The 17,825-nt window shown below is 43.2% G+C and overlaps 1 protein-coding gene across 3 annotated transcripts in view; it reads right to left on the bottom strand.

Annotated features, from left to right (window-relative positions):
• LOC126190668 (alpha-aspartyl dipeptidase) overlaps positions 1-17,825 on the bottom strand; it is a 51,526-nt gene that overhangs the window by 20,399 nt on the left and 13,302 nt on the right. For all 3 annotated transcript variants that reach the window (XM_049931113.1, XM_049931114.1, XM_049931115.1), the window contains exon 5: positions 17,583-17,756. In XM_049931113.1, the coding sequence (XP_049787070.1) occupies positions 17,583-17,756 (174 nt within the window). The remainder of the gene's footprint in view (positions 1-17,582; positions 17,757-17,825) is intronic.

Below are 17,825 nucleotides of genomic sequence, written 5' to 3'. Positions count from 1 at the left end.
TACGACAGGACTGGAATAGGAAATGGGGGGAGGGGGGGGGGGGGGGAGATGGATTGGACAGGGATATGATCCCTGTGGCAAGGGGTTGGAATTGGGAGTAGCATAGGGATAGACTAATATGTTGTGGGGGTTGGGTGGGCAACGGAACACCACTTGAGGATAGGTGGAAAGGATCTCATCATTTCGGGACATGATGCTAGGTAATCAAAACCCTGACAAAGGATGAGGTGCAGCCGTGGGAGATGGCAGTCAGTCGTGTGTGTGTGTGTGTGTGTGTGTGTGTGTGTGTGTGTGTGTGTGTGTGTGTGTGTGAGTGAGAGAGAGAGAGGTGCTTGCTTGTGTGAATAAATGTGTGTGGTTGTATTTCTTTTCTAATGAAGGCTTTGGCTGCAAGTTAATGTGTTTTTGTTGTGCCTGTCTGCAACTCAACTTGTCATCTTTGTGGTGAGTAGCAATCTATCTTTTCCTTACATTGGTGATATTCCAACCTGAAGTTTCTATTATTTGATTTTGAAAAGTTGATTAGACAAGTGAGCCATGAGAAACCTATCAGATCTGCTGGTAATGATATGCCAAAATTCTCTGATTCAATGAACACAGAGATAAGTGAATCTAGAGATAACCTTAAGGGCAGTATTGTAAAGTATTGTGTAGCATGAACAGTCAAGAAAGGCAGGAAGATATTTCTGCTTAGCACAAGTGGTAAGGAAATTATTACAAATTAGCTGAGCAGTCAACAACCAACATTCAGAGTAGGTGAGGAGAGATGCATGATACATGATCTCTGACAGATATTAACAAATGTTGTAGGCCACATGCTAGATACTTTTGTGACTGGAAGATGGTAATGTTGGGAAGGATCTGTCATGCTTCAACAGCACTATTATAAAATTACTACTATAGCAGAGATAATGGCATAGCTGATCCTAATGACACCAAATCCTTGCTGACAAACAAAAGCTGAACAAAGTGGAGATAAGCATTTGGATAGTTATGCATGAAGCATTTAATAAAATTGAAAGCAAGGTCATATCTTCAGATTTAAAACAAATTCCTGGAAAGTTTTGGTACTACATAAAATCAGTCAATACATATAAAGTCACCTGTCCAGATACTAAATGATTACGGTGGCACCAAAGCAGAATCCTTTGTCTAAAATATTTTTTTCACTGACACAGATCATAAAATAGTTCCTTTTTTGACTAGTTTCACAGATGTGAAGATGGCAGACATAGAAGTAAGTGACCATGGAACTGAAAAACAACTGAAGATATAAGGTAAAGCAATGGGACTTGATGTGGAGGCTGTTCGATTCTATATCAAATATGTAGAATAACTAGGCCCCTCTTTTAATAACTGCTTACTGCAGACAAAGTAAGTATTGTTAAAAAAATTCTGCAAATATTTTCAAGTACAGACAGATGAAAAGTGTGATTTTAAGGAACACTAAAACCAAGTGCTATGAAAGCTAGCAAAAGTAATGCACAAGCTCACAAAAATGTGAGTTTTCATATCCAAGGTACTGATAATGACAATGTAGCACTGTGACAGTTTCCTCTACAGTCAGCTTTACAACGAAAATATAGGGCCAAGAATTCTGCTTTGACTGCTACCGAGCCTCTGAATGGCATGGGCAGAGTGGATCACTTCACTGGAGGCACTGTATGCGAAGCTCAGGTTGCACCTGATTTACATCACCTAAAATACCATGTGGCTACCTCAGGATTAAAAACAAGGTGACAGAATGGGCCCAGACTATAAATGAACCATAAAGTCACAGCAAAATCCAACTCACACACTGGTGGGTGAATACTTGGTAGGAGCAATACAGTCATTCGCGAAGTTTATTCCTTCAACCTAAACTACCCAGAAAGGTTCAGAATACACCATGTTAATCCCAGTTTGGGGAGGGGGGGGGGTGAATTTCTTGACAAGATGTGGCTCTTCTTACTCTTTGTATCTAAAGAGAATGCACCTCATTCACAGAGGTACCTGGGCATCAGTCAAGGTACATAGCTTATTAGCAATGCAAATAATGGGATGCCCATTAATCTTCCATATTATTTAGTATATTTATGAAGGTGCTGTACATTTGTCATCTACTACAACAACAGAGAAATGGTTCTGTTCTGTTTTGTTTTGTTTTAGGGTTCATAAACGAATAGGGTCATACGCGCCCATCTCAGAACTGTAGAACACGAAGACAAAGAGAGGAATTAAAAATGACTACATATTAATCCCAATCGACAGAAGAGGAGACAGCTAAAAACAGGGACGTGAAGAAATGAGTATAAAATATGCCATAGAGAAATGGAGGTCCCGAACTAAAAATTAAATGGCCTTTACCACACTGCTAAGATGAATAAAAAGTAATACATGGCCAACAGCCCATGTGTCATTCATTAAAACGGCTGATAACTCAGACAGAAAACATAAACGAGAACATAAATGGTTAAAAACTGGTCATTCCATCAGGAAATGGCAGACCGTCAAAGGTTGAGTGCAATGAGTACAATGTGGTGAGGGAGCACCACTTAAATGGTGATGGCTAAAAAGACAGTGTCCAATACGCAAACCTAACTAAAATAATGATCTCACAGTGAGAGGACTGAGAGGAGGTTGTCCAAGCCGCTGGGAGAGGCTTAATAATCGAACTTGTTCCCATGAAGGGAGGACCAGTGGTGATGCGAAAGTGACTCCACTTGCTGACAGACAGCAACATAAAGATCATCAGAGGGAATGTTAGAACTAGTGGATTGAGGTATGAGGACTGCAGCCTTGGCAGCAGTGTTAGTGGCCTCATTTTCTCTCAGACTGACCAGGAACCCACGTAAACATCACAGTGGCTCCATCAATAGAGAAGAAGTGACAGTTTCCCTGGACCCATTGCACTGAGGGATGGATGGCGTACAGCACACAAAGGCCAAAGGCTTTGAAGGGAGCCAAGAGAATCTTAGCAGATGACACAATTGAAAAGCCTGTGTCACCGGATGTACTGCATAGACTGACACAGGGCAAAGAACTCTGCTGTAAATACTGAGCAGTGCTACAGAAGCCCAATGACAAAGGCACACCCGACACCATGGTCAGTCCGAAAGCCATCAGTGTACGCATAGGTACCAGTGCAAAATTCCGTGCGAAGGTCATGAAACTGAAGGCGATAGAGTGAGGTTGGAGTAGTGTCCTTAGGAATCGAATGGTGGTGAAGGTGATTACGAGCTGCCATATGAAGTCAAAGTAGTGAAGGGTTCACACCCACTGGGAAAGTTGCAGACAGCATGAAGTTAAGCAGCCAGAGCAAGAGCCGAATGCGAACTCCAGGATGTAACTCTGAAGAGGGATGCGCCCCATACTGGCGTCAGAGAAGTCACTGAAGAAGGAGGCATAGGACGGGTGGCCACACACGGCAGGCAAATGGCGTGCATATCCGCTGAGAAGAAAGTCATGGCGATAGGACAGCTGTAGTGTGGCAGTGTCTGCATACAGACTCTCAGATGTGGTGATGTAAAGGGTGCCAACGGCCAAGCAGGTGCCTCGATGGTGGATAGTATTGAGACAGCGTAAGAGGGATGGAACTGCAGAGCACAAACGAAACATCCACAGTCTAGTTTCAAATGGACAAGGGATCGGTGCAAATGGAGGAGGGTGGTTTGATCTGCTCCCCAGTAAGTATCACTGAGGACATGTAGGACACTGAGGGACCACATACAGTGAGCTACCAGATAAGACACATGGGAGGACCACGAAAGGTTCCTAACAAGCATTAACTCCAGGAATTTCGAAGTTTCAATGAACAGAGGAGCAACAGGCCCAAGATGTAAAGATGGTGGAAAAAACCAATTGCACCACCAGAAATTCATACAAAAGGTTTTGTCAGTGGAAAAATGAAAGCCATTGTCGATGCTCCATGAGGAAAGACGATCAAGACATCGCTGAAGTTGCCTCTCAATGAGACAAGTCCTTGGAGAATTGCAATAGATGGCAAAATCATCAACAAAAAGGGAGTCGGAGATGCCCGGCAGGAGACAAGCCATTATAGGGTTAACAGCAATAGCAAAGAGGATGACATCCAGGACGGAATCCTGGGGCACACTGTTTTCCTGGATAAAGGTGTCAGACAAGGCAGAACCCACACGTACCTTGAAAACTCGCTCTTTTAAAAATTCCTGAAGGAAACGGGACATACAGCCACGGAAGCCCTACATGTATAGAGTATGGAGGCTACCAATCCTCCTGCAGGTGTCGTAGGTTTTCTCCAAATAAAAAACACGATCACAGTCTGGGGTTTCCACAGAATACCATTCACGACATGGATGGACAAAGTGATGAGATGGTCAACCGCAGAACAGCGTGCTCGAAATCTACACTGTGCAGTGGTTAGTAAATTTGCTAGACTCAAGCCACCATACCAGCCAGGTGTGAATCATACTTTCCATCGTATTGCAAACACAGCTGGTGAGAGAAATTGGGCGGCAGCTAGAAGGAAGCTGTTTGTCCTTACCGGCTTAGGTACGGGTATGACAGTGGGTTCACGGCAGTGTCTGGGAATCGTGCCCTCGGCCCAGATGTGGTTGTATGTCTGAAGCAGAAAGTGCTTGCCCACAAGAAAAAGGTGCTGTAAGTTCTGAATGTGAACATCGTCTAGGCCTGGGGCAGAGGATCAGGATGAAGTGAGAGCTTGATCTAGCTTCCTCATAGCGAAGGCAGCACTGCAGCACTCATGATTCTGAGAGGAGAAGGGTATGGCCTGAGCCTCCTCTGCTTGTTTCCAATGGAGGAAGGCATGGTGATACTGCACACACTCTCAGCTGGGCTGGTGTAAAAGGCACCAGTTACCAAAGAGGCGCCTCGATGTTGGATGGTATTGAGACGGCGTAAGAGGGATGGAAATGCAGATGCATAAATAAAACATCCATGGTCTACTTTTGAATGGACAAGGGCCCAGTGCAAATGGAGGAGGGTGGTTCAATCTGCTCCCCAGGAAGTATCACTGAGGACATTGAGGGACTACATACAATGGGCTGCCAGGTAAGACATGTGGGAGGACCAATAAAGTTTCCTATTGAGCATGAGCCCCATGAATTTCATAGTTTCAATGAATGGAAGAGCAACAGGCCTAAGATCTAAAGATGGTGAAAGACACCAACTGTGCCATCAGATATCATACAACCGGTTTTGTCAGTGGAGAAATGAAAGCCAGGGTTCCGAAATCTCTGCAAAATGGTGGCCCAAGGTGTTGGAGATAGCAATAGGGTCCCCTATGACATGATGTGCTACTGTCAGGCCAGAAATTGGGGAAAGAGCCGTTGGTCCCAAAGCTCCTGGTTCCAAAGTGCCGTTGGAGGTTGGCCCACATGACGGAAGGGGGAGTGGAACTGTTAAAAGAATTATTGAATGAAATTCAGCTAGCTTTTCTGCTAGCCTGGAGAATACGAAAACAATGTGCACACAACTGCTAATAATGAATGCAGTTTGCCATCGTATGTGATGAGGGTTAAAAATGCAGAGAACACGTCTCCACATGTGAATTGCATTGCGGCATGCCTCCGTCGACCGAGGTACCGGGACATGTCATGGTAAAGAGGAAGTATGAGGAATGTAATGTTCTGCGGAGGTGAGGATAACGTTTATAAGATATTCTACCTAGTCATCACAACTGGGGAAATGTTCACTGAAGATGGCCAGGGAGGAGTAAAGCCTCTAGTCAGCCTTAGTAAGCTCCCATTTGGGTGTGCACAGAGGTGGGGTAGAAGTCAGCAAACGGATAGCACATGGTAAATGTACACTCGAGTATGTGTCAGAGAAAACAGACCACTAGAGACAATGAGCAAGTTGGGCAGTGAAGGAGGATAGGTCCAAATTGCAATAAGTGTGTGTGGAGTCGGAAAGGAACGTGTGTGCTCCCTTGTTAAGGCAGAGGAGGTTAAGTTGATTGAGAAGGTCAGCCATAAGGGCACCTCTCCGACAGGTTCTGGGAGAACCCCAAATGGGAAGGTGCACATTAAAGTCACTGAGCAGCAGAAAGGGGTGAGGTAGCTGCCCAATACGCTGGAGGAAATCTGCCCTGGTGACAGTGAATGATGGAGGGATGTAAACGTTGCAAAGGGAAATTGTCAAGTGAGAAAGGAGTAGGCAAACTGCAACAGCTTGAAGGTGGGTAGTCACGGAGATGGGTTGACTATGACTGTCATCCCATATGAGCACCACGACTCCCCTATTTGATGGAAAGCTGTCCTTGAGGGAAAAGTCAAAACAGACTGGGAATAAATGTGAGAGCTCAAAATGGTCATGAGGACACAATTTTGCTTCCTGTAGGCAGAGAACAAGTAGACACTGCGATTCTGAGAGTAGTCGTAAATTCTCTTTGTTTGATCGAAGGTGTTGTACGTTCCAATGAAGGAGAGTCATGACGAAGAAAGGGGAGGAGGAAAAAAAATGAAGGGGTGTCACCTCAGTTTCTGGCAAGTGCCAGCCTTCAAAGATTCACTGCTACAGGGGGCAATGACTGGAGGATACTGCTCCATGAGATCTACAGAGGTGTCGGCTTTCTCTCTTTGTCGAGCTGTGGAGTCCAGGACAGAAAAATGGATGGCTGTGTGCACTGGTGACACGGAGGTTGACCAGGCGACACCATTGAAGAGGATCTCCGGGTCGGCGAAGGGGAGACCATTTGCCTTTGTTTCACTTCTTGGCACCTTTTTGGTTGGCAGACGAAGACTCAGATGTTTGTTGGCGACAGGGACATAAGAAGTCTTTGTGGGAGTATTCCTTCCATCCTCTCCGGCCTGCCGGTGGTGTAGCAGGTGACTTCACCTTGGGAGATGAATGGTTGGTGGCTCGTTGCATAACTGGACAGAGAGACGGTGATGCTACCATGACACTGGGCGATTTCACAACCACAGTGCTGAATTTGAGGTCACAGGTCTGCATGGCCATGTCCTTCATGCAGTGAGATGTAGCAAGACCAGTACTGTAAGTGCCAGATGGTAGAATGCGGGGTTTGCAACTAGCCAATAACTTGCGAGCAACTGGGTAAGGCATATTTTCCTTTACTCAGATCTCCTGGACAGCCCACTCATTGACATACACGGGACAATATTGAGAGGAGGTGGCATGGTCACCATTACAGTTGATACAGCGGGGAGAAGGAGGAGGACAGTTGCTCTCGTGCGCATCCCTATCGCAGGTTACACATTTGGCCGGGCGTTGACAAGTCGTTTGAGTGTGGTTGAAATGATGACAGCAGTGCATTGGGTTCGGAATGTACAGTCGGACTATGATAACTTCATAGCCTCCTTTGATCTTGGACAGAAGCTTCACTCAATCAAAGGTGAGAAAAAGAGTGCGTGTGGGCACTACGGATGCATCTACCTTTTTCATCACCCATCATGGTTGGCAATGACATCCTGATCAGAGAGGTACGCTTAGTGAAAATGACACCACAGGAAGAATTCAAAGTTCTATGGGCCTCAACAAGAATAGGATACCCATGGAGAAGTGACGTGACAAGCAGACATTGTGCTTGAGAATCAGCAGTAGTCTCCAAAAGCAAAGTGCCATTGTGTAAATTAGAGAAGGATTTCACAGGGCTGGCAACTGCAACGACACCTTTCTGAACAACAAACAAATTTACCGTCGCAAGGGGCTGACCGTTTTCAGCATGTGAAACCATGTGGAACTGTGGTGCAGCTGGGAGGCTCTTTGAATTGGGAGCTTCATTCGGTTTACCTCTGCTAGATGTTGACTGCAAAGATGATGATTGGCTCATTGTGAGAAAATCCCCCGTGATTACCAGCATCTCTGATGGTGCGCTCCTTCCAACTGGTGGCAGGACATAGACACAAACCCCATCTGACACTCTACTACAGTCGCTATGGTTCTTGTAATATCCCCTATAGCCACGAAGGGCAAGGGTCCACATTGATAGGAACCAGGTTTTCTGGAGGGCAATGCAGAAAGCAGGTGTAAAGCTTAACAGTTGCTGTAGGTCAGCCAGGTGGTGGAAAAAACTGCAGAAATTCCCCTGGACGATGACGTTATCATGAGGCTGAGAGGGCATGAAGCATGCAAGGAGGGAGGTTATGCCTCAGGGTCACCTGCTGCCACAGGTTGAGTATTTTCATCCATTACTACTGTGGACGAGGCATCAGTCAGATCAAGATCCTCAGGGGATGCTGAGATCTCCACCTCATCCATAGGTGCAGAATTGTCAGGGGGTGGTGGTGTTGGGGCCACCAGAGGGGCCTTTTTCTTGGCAGACTTCTTTGTTTGCATAACCTCTCACTTCTCTTTAAGGGCTTAATGTGAGGCCTTATCTGAAGTAGCTTCAGGCATGGAGGAATACCGTGATGCTCTTCATCCAGCAGGTTTTGGCTCCTTTAGCCACTGGCGAGTGTCCACGGTGGCATTAGTGGATACCTTGGGAGAGAGGGTCCAAAGGTACCCCTTCCACACGAGAGGAGCCAGAGGAGGCTGTTGCTTCTCTGGTTGGAGGGAGGGGACTGATATCCCCTGCGTTTGGGGGGGGGGGGGGGCTACGACCAAGGGGGCGGATGTATTCTGGAGGCCTGGAGGGCCCACTGTTCATGGCACAGAACATGGTATGACTGGTACTTGTGATGGCGATGGTAATGTAGCTAACAGCTACGGATGTATTCTGGAGGCCTGGAGGGCCCACTGTTCATGGCACAGAACATGGTATGACTGGTACTTGTGATGGTGATGGTAATGTAGCTAACAGCCGTGTACCGCAAGTCTCTAGAGGAACAGAAGGTTCCAAATGATTGGAAAAGAGCACAGGTAGTCCCAGTCTTCAAGAAGGATCGTCAAGCAGATGCGCAAAACTATAGACCTACATCTCTGACGTCGATCTGTTGTAGAATTTTAGAACATGTGTTTTGCTCGAGTATCATGTCATTTTTGGAAACTCAGAATCTACTATGTAGGAATCAACATGGATTCCGGAAACAGCGATCGTGTGAAACCCAACTCGCTTTATTTGTTCATGAGACCCAGAAAATATTAGATACAGGCTCCCAGGTAGATGCTATTTTTCTTGACTTCCGGAAGGCGTTCGATACAGTTCCGCACTGTCGCCTGATAAACAAAGTAAGAGCCTACGGAATATCAGACCAGCTGTGTGGCTGGATTGAAGAGCTTTTAGCAAACAGAACACAGCATGTTGTTATCAACGGAGAGACGTCTACAGACATTAAAGTAACCTCTGGCGTGCCACAGGGGAGTGTTATGGGACCATTGCTTTTCACAATATATATAAATGACCTAGTAGATAGTGTCGGAAGTTCCATGCGGCTTTTCGCGGATGATGCTGTAGTATACAGAGAAGTTGCAGCATTAGAAAATTGTAGCGAAATGCAGGAAGATCTGCAGCGGATAGGCACTTGGTGCAGGGAGTGGCAACTGACCCTTAACATAGACAAATGTAATGTATTGCGAATACATAGAAAGAAGGATCCTTTATTGTATGATTATATGATAGTGGAACAAACACTGGTAGCAGTTACTTCTGTAAAATATCTGGGAGTATGCGTGCGGAACGATTTGAAGTGGAATGATCATATAAAATTAATTGTTGGTAAGGCGGGTACCAGGTTGAGATTCATTGGGAGAGTCCTTAGAAAATGAAGTCCATCAACAAAGGAGGTGGCTTACAAAACACTCGTTCGACCTATACTTGAGTATTGCTCATCAGTGTGGGATCCGTACCAGATCGGGTTGACGGAGGAGATAGAGAAGATCCAAAGAAGAGCGGCGCGTTTCATCACAGGGTTATTTGGTAACCGTGATAGCGTTACGGAGATGTTTAACAAACTCAAGTGGCAGACTCTGCAAGAGAGGCACTCTGCATCGCGGTGTAGCTTGCTCGCCAGGTTTCGAGAGGGTGCGTTTCTGGATGAGGTATCGAATATATTGCTTCCCCCTACTTATACCTCCCGAGGAGATCACGAATGTAAAATTAGAGAGATTAGAGCGCGCACAGAGGCTTTCAGACAGTCGTTCTTCCCGCGAACCATACGCGACTGGAACAGGAAAGGGAGATAATGACAGTGGCACGTAAAGTGCCCTCCGCCACACACCGTTGGGTGGCTTGCGGAGTATAAATGTAGATGTAGATGTAGATGTAGAAGATGAATGAAGAAAGGAAAAAAAGAATGAAAAACAGTGGTGAGACTGTTCTTATGTCAGCTACTGAAAATGTGGAACACATTCCCAAACATGCCCCAGACATGTTCCCCAAGGGAGGGGGAAAAGGAATAGCAAGAGGATAGACATGCAGCACAGAAGGGAAAAGAGACTGCAAAGGCTGGGGACCCTGGTAGCTAAGCACGAACCCGCTGAAAAGTGGTGAGCCACCTAGGAGGCAGAAATGGTTCTGATGAACCTTGAGACATGTGTCTACACTTTTCTGTTACTTATCAAAACTCCTCACAAGCTGTTTATATGGAATTATCATGTGAATATTGAAATTTTTCCATCATACTGAATACTCAATGATGATTGAGAAATTGAGCCATTTATCATTTACTGCGACACACAATATTCCATCTGGGCACATGACATACATCTTGAGGTGAGCCGTAAAAGACATCAGCTACCGATGTCGCACAATTTATTAGCACATGTGTGTCACAATTGTAATTGCAAGTCCAACTACACTGCCAGCAAGGAGCATCCTTGATGGTGGAAGCGCAAAACTCTGATGTTCAGTGGGTTGCCACTCACCATGGCCCTTGGCATGGTCTGTTGTCTTCACTGGGAGTAAGTCGTGGAAATAATGGGATTTCTTGCGTTATCCAGATGACAGTCAGTCTTCCATTTAATAAGGTTTCTGCCATGCATATCTCCTTAGATGCTAATGAAGGAAATCAAAATGAATTATCAGTGTTCAAAATTGTTTTATTACCGCATTTTGTTGAACGATTGGTGGATAAACAATGTGCAGTGACGAAAGACTTGATGAACTGCAAAAGGCAAGTGCAGCGTTAATGTTTTACACAGTGTTCTTCCATGGAGTGTGTGGTCTTATCTACATCAGCCGTGTCACACTGGCAGAGTATTTTACATACTTCAACCTTCTCCAATAACAAAGCATCTTCCGATGATTCAAGAAGGTCTGGTGTCTTAGAAGGGGAGGGAGTGGGTTCATGATCCCTATGTGAGTATATTCCAGGAACTGCCATTTACAGCCGGTTCCTGAAACTTTGTCTGTAGGCTTTCTTGGGAGAGTTTATATCTATTTTCCAGAATCTGCTACTTCAGTTTCTTCAGCATCTCTGTGACACTGTCCCATGGGTCAAATAAACCTGTGACCATATGTGATGCCCTTCTCCATATATGTACAGTATCACCTGTTAGTCCTATTTGCTACGGGCCCTACACACATCAGCAATACTCCAGTTTTGTCAAACGAGTGATTTGTATGCAATCTCCTTTGTAGACTGATGGCATTTTCGCAATGTGCTATCAATAAACTGATGCCTACCATCTGCTTTATCCACGACCAAACCTATGTGATCATTCCATTTCACCTCCCTATGAAGTGTTACACCCAAGTATTTGTAGGAGTTGGCCAATACCAGCTGTGACTCACTGACATTATAATCATAGGATTCTACATTTATTAGTTTTGTGAAGTGAATAATTTTACATTTCTGAACATTATAGCAGGTTGCCAATCTTTGCACCACTTTGAGATCTTATCAAGATCTGACCGAATATTTATGCAGTTTCTTTCAGACAGTACTTCACTATAGAAAACTGTCATCTGCAAAAACTCTGAGATTACTATTAATATTGTCCTCAAGGTCATTAACGTACAACACCAGCAGCAAGGGTCCCAACATCCGTGGGCCATATCCAAAGTTATTTCTACATCTGACAATGACTCTCCATACAAGATGACACGCTGCACCCTCTCTACGAAAAAAATTCTTAATCCAGTCACAAATTTCATTTGACACAATCTAGTCTGATTGCAGTTTTTTTTTATCCACATTCCATGAAGGCTGCTCTTTGATGAGCGAGATCCTTATGCAAATCCTCAGAATTGGAAACTTTATGTGCCTAAGTGCAAGAGTCTTAAGTATACACTCACACTGTGACAGATAATGACAATTCCAAGGCTGTAAATATTTGGTGTGAGTTGCCTTACACTAAATAGAAGACCACGAGAGCAATCATTATTCTGTCTAAATAGAACATCCGAGAACAGAATAAAACCATACCTTCCTGTTTTCATGGTAAACTGGCTGTTATTACGAATGAAGTGGAGATATCCAAAAAATCCATTATTTTTTCCTATCCTTGGGGCCACAGTCTGAAAGAATCAAAATACCTCCATAAACATTTGGTTTAAAGGCTGCTGATTCCAGAACTCTTTCCTCAAAATCCTCCAGAAAACAACTGGCCACCTAGGAAGAGAGAGGGCTTCCAACAGAGGTCCTGTCAGTCTGTTCGAAACAATTCTTGTTAAACATAAAATAATTCGAGATAAGAGCACACTGGAATAAAGTTGTGATGTTTTCCTAAATTTTATTACCAATCAGTGTCATGCAGTCTGCTAGTGGAATAAGTTGAATTCAATGGGAATTGTCTTGAAAAAGATATAACAAGATGAAATCAACAAAACTAAAACAAGAATTATGGAATGTAATCTAATCATATCAGGTGATGCCGAGGGAATTAGATTAGGAAATGAGATACAAATAGTAGTCGACGAGTTTTGCTATTTGGTAGGGAAGCCAATCGACAATGGCTGAAGTAGAGAAGATATAAAATGCAGACTGGAAAAAAGAAGAAATGTGCTTCTGAAAAAGAGAAATATTTTAACTCTGAATATAAATTTAAGTGTTAGCAAGTCTTCTCCAAAAGTATTTGTCTTGAGTGTACCCTTATGTGGCAGAGAAGTATGGATGATAAACAGCAGGCCTACATACAAGAGAATAGAGAACAGCAGCTTTTGAAATGTTATGCTACAAGAGAATGCTGAAGATTACAAGGGTAGAATGAACAACTAACGAATGATACTGAATTGAATTGTGGAGAAAAGAGTTTTATGGCACAACTCAATCAAAAGAAAGGATTGGTTGATAGAACAAATGAGACATTAACTAGAAGTTAATTTGGTGATGAAGAGTAGTGTGGGGGAGTGGGAGTAAATATTTTACATGGAGACCAAGGTTTGACTAGAGCAAGCAGGTTCATGTGAATTTAGATTGAAATAGTTATGCATAGATGAAGAAAATTGCACAAGATGACTAGCATGGAGAAATGCAGCTTACCAGTCCTCAGGCTGAAAACAACAGCAGCAGCAGCAGCAGCAGCAATAACAATAACTTAAAGGAATGCAGAAACTCATTTCAGAATATTTGAAAAGTGCAGAGAAAACAATGAGAACTATCTAATACACAATGAACTGTAGTTTATGTCTCATTGTTAAGATTTACAGATGCAATACATGTCGCTGCGAATGGTACTGCACGCAGTGCAGCATAGCGGTTGTGCCGTTGGCTGGCATTCTGCAGATCTTTACCAATCTGTAAGACACTATGTGAGCCACCATGAGATATGTCAGTGATGGAAGCTTGTGCTGCAATAGCTACTGGGATGGTACTGATCCTACTAGCAGCATCATCAATTCACTGAAATGGAATCCACCTCTTGGGAAGGTACCCAAAGTTGACAAACGGGAATCAATGGATAATAGTCTGCACCAACTTCCTCACCTCTGTGCTGCCTCCAGAGCTATGCCAACTGCTGAATCTCCACAAACTGCAAGGTTTCTGGTAGAAGGCATCATTTGGAAGCACAGAACACCCTGTGTAATGATCTCTAGACGTGAGAAAGTTTTCCAGTATGAACCTGTATCAAAGATAATTTCATGTTGCAATATCGAGCATCGAATGATAACTGCCTACCATACACAAACAAATGGTCTCACAGAACATTTTAATAAGACTTTGACAGATATGCTCTCGATGTATGTTGATGTTGAATGGAGAGATTGGGGTAAAATACTGCCTGTCATGATGTTCACAAATAACAAAGGAAAGTAAGACACAATAGCCTTTGCATCATTCTTTCTGCTTAACAGTCACAAAGCTGAAATGACAAAGGATACAGACCCTTGATGCCCAGGAGAAAGACCAAAAGCACCGGATTCTTATACCTGTGCGGAAAGTGGCATTAATGGAAAAGTTACTAAAGATGTACTTTGGGCCATACTGAATCCTTTGTCAGATGTCACATAAGAAGTTGAGGATTATGACCCTTCATCAAGAAGATGAAAGTGTAGAGGTCTTGTCCATGTTCTCCATATGAAGCCTTCCTGCAGTCCTGACACGCACTTTCACGAAGGGAAACTGAAGACTCACTCAACAACTGTGAATCTTCAATGGGTGGGGCTTACTTTCAACACTTATCATAGTGCAGGGGATATGACAATGCGATCAAAATACAAAGATCTACCAGTGCTTCCATAACAGGACCATTGACAGGATACAGATCAGGATGCTGCAGCTGATTCCAATAACAGCTTCTGAAACAGTGATGCTGTTTCTCCAAGAATGGAAGCAATTGTGTGAGCTATGCCACATGCAGTGTGACTTGAGAACTAGCATTGCTTGCTGATGTGCTGCCATGTTGCCAGTTCAAACCAAACCACCTGAAATTATTGGTTATTTCTGGATCATTTCTGGAAAGTTCTTGAAATTTTTTATGTTTGTATATTCTGGAATACTTGATTTTGCTCGAATAGCAGCATGCTCTGCCCAGGACGTCAGTTCTAGTTGCATATTCATGTTCGTAATGATCATGCTCACAGTGCCAAGTGTTGGACTTCACTGATAACCCTGCTTTCAGATTTGGATTTGATTCTAATTATGCCATAATAATATCATCTATATATTGATCAAGGATACAGACTGCAGAAAGGTGGGAATTTAAGGAGATGGGACCTGGATAAACTGACTAAACCAGAGGTTGTACAGAGTTTCAGGGAGAGCATAAGGGAACAATTGACAGGAATGGGGCAAAGAAATACAGTAGAAGAAGAATGGGTAGCTCTGAGGGATGAAGTAGTGAAGGCAGCAGAGGATCAAGTAGGTAAAAAGACGAGGGCTAGTAGAAATCCTTGGGTAACAGAAGAAATATTGAATTTAATTTATGAAAAGAGAAAATATAAAAATGCAGTAAATGAAGCAGGCAAAAAGGAATACAAACATCTGAAAAATGAGATCGACAGGAAGTGCAAAATGGCTAAGCAGGCATGGCTAGAAGACAAATGTAAGGATGTGTTGTCTTATCTCACTAGGGGTAAGATAGATACTGCCTACAGGAAAAGTAGAGACCTTTGGAGAAAAGAGAGCCACTTGTATGAATATCAAGAGCTCAGATGGAAACCCAGTTCTAAGCAAAGAAGGAAAAGCAGAAAGGTGGAGGGAGTATGTAGAGGGTCTATACAAGGGCAATGTACTTGACGACAATATTATGGAAATTGAAGAGGATGTAGATGAAGATGAAATGGGAGATACGATACTGCGTGAAGAGTTTGACAGAGCACTGAAAGACCTGAGTCGAAACAAGGCCCCAGGAGTAGACGACATTCCATTAGAACTATTGACGGGCTTGGGAGAGCCAGTCCTGACAAAACTCTACCATCTGGTGAGCAAGATGTATGAGACAAGCAAAATACCATCAGACTTCAAGAATAATATAATAATTCCAATCCCAAAGAAAGCAGGTGTTGACAGACGTGAAAATTACCAAACCATGAGTTTAATAAGTCACAGCTGCAAAATACTAGCGCGAATTCTTTACAGACGAATGGAAAAACCTGTAGAAGCTGACCTCGGGGAAGATCAATTTGGATTCCGTAGAAATGTTGGAACACATAAGGCAATACTGACCCTACGACTTATCTTAGAAGAAAGATTAAGGAAAGGCAAACCTACGTTTCTAGCATTTGTAGACTTGGAGAAAGCTTTTGACAATGTTGACTGGAATACTCTCTTTCAAATTTTAAACGTGCCAGGGGTAAAATACAGGGAGCGAAAGGCTATTTATAATTTGTACAGAAACCAGATGGCAGTTATAAGAGTCGAGGGGCATGAAAGGGAAGCAGTGGTTGGGAAGGGAGAAGAAATTCAATCTGTATATTGAGCAAGCAGTAAAGGAAACAAAAGAAAAATTTGGAGTAGGTATTAAAATCCAGGGAGAAGAAATAAAAACTTTGAGGTTCGCTGACGACATTGTAATTCTGTCAGAGACACCAAAGGACTTGGAAGAGCAGTTGAATGGAATGGACAGTGTCTTGAAAGGAGGGTATAAGATGAACATCAACAAAAGAAAAATGAGCATAATGGAATGTAGTCGAATTAAGTCGGGTGATGCTGAGGGAATTAGATTAGGAAATGAGACACTTAAAGTAGTAAAGGAGTTTTGCTATTTGGGGAGCAAAATAACTGATGATGGTCGAAGTAGAGAGGATATAAAATGTAGACTAGCAATGGCAAGGAAAGCGTTTCTGAAGAAGAGAAATTTGTTAACATCGAGTATAGATTTAAGTGTCAGGAAGTCATTTCTCAAAGTATTTGTATGGAGTGTAGCCATGTATGGAAGTGAAACATGGACGATAAATAGTTTGGACAAGAGGAGAATAGAAGCTTTCAAAATGTGGTGCTACGGAAGAATGTTGAAGATTAGGTAATGAGGAGGTATTGAATAGGATTGGGGAGAAGAGAAGTTTGTGGCACAACTTGACTAGAAGAAGGGATTGGTTGGTAGGATATGTTCTGAGGCATCAAGGGATCACAAATTTAGCATTGGAGGGCAGCGTGGAGGGTAAAAATCGTAGAGGGAGACCAAGAGATGGATACACTAAGCAGATTCAGAAGGATGTAGGTTGCAGTAGGTACTGGGAGATGAAGGAGCTTGCACAGGATAGAGTAGCCTGGAGAGCTGCATCAAACTAGTCTCTGGACTGAAGACCACCACCACCACCACCACCACCACCACCACCACAACAACAACAACATCCTTCTCATAGTCTTCTGTCTTCAAGTTAGGTTTAAAGAGTTTCCTCTCCATATTCCTCCCTGGAAAATTTTCCCATCAAAGTTCTCTCTGTCTAGTACTTTAAGTTTGTTGCTAATACCTGATTGTGAAATGCAGACTAAGTAAGGTGACATATTTCCACTTCTGTTGTACTACTTTATTGGTACACAGCTAGTTTCTGCCTTTTAGGGTATTTTCAAGTGATTTTCTGCAATAGAAAAATGTTCTAAATGCATTAAAATATCATTAGCCTCAAATTTACATGTTCTAGCCAGTTTGGTTCACACATACGCTGTCTTGTCAGTTTGACATTTGAATAAGGTGCCTTACACTGGGGTAATATTTTGTGTCAGTTGTTTTCATGGTTGCACTGAACAACTTTATTGGGTCATTAAGCTAAGAGGTACTTTTCACCACAAGGAATGCAGTCTCTATCTCCGAAATCAAAATGGCAAAGCAATAAATTATTTTTCAAAGTGATACACTTCTAAGAATTATCAAACACTTACCCCCATGTGCTTGGAAGAAGGGTCAGGGTCCAAATAATGTGGATTGATATTAAAAGGTACAAGTGAAAGTGCCTGGAAAGTTGGTGGAAACACTATAGGCATATCATTTGTTGTGCAAATGCTGACAGTAGCAACATTTGTTCCAGCACTACTTCCTATGTAAGGCATCCCATCCTGGAAATTAAACAAATAAGAATAACTGCATTTTGTAGTGAGAAGTAAACTTTCAAAAGGTTTCATATT

This window comes from Schistocerca cancellata, chromosome 6, assembly GCF_023864275.1.
Source record: "Schistocerca cancellata isolate TAMUIC-IGC-003103 chromosome 6, iqSchCanc2.1, whole genome shotgun sequence".
Taxonomy (NCBI): domain Eukaryota; kingdom Metazoa; phylum Arthropoda; class Insecta; order Orthoptera; family Acrididae; genus Schistocerca; species Schistocerca cancellata.
This window is presented reverse-complemented; position numbering and strand designations above follow the sequence as displayed.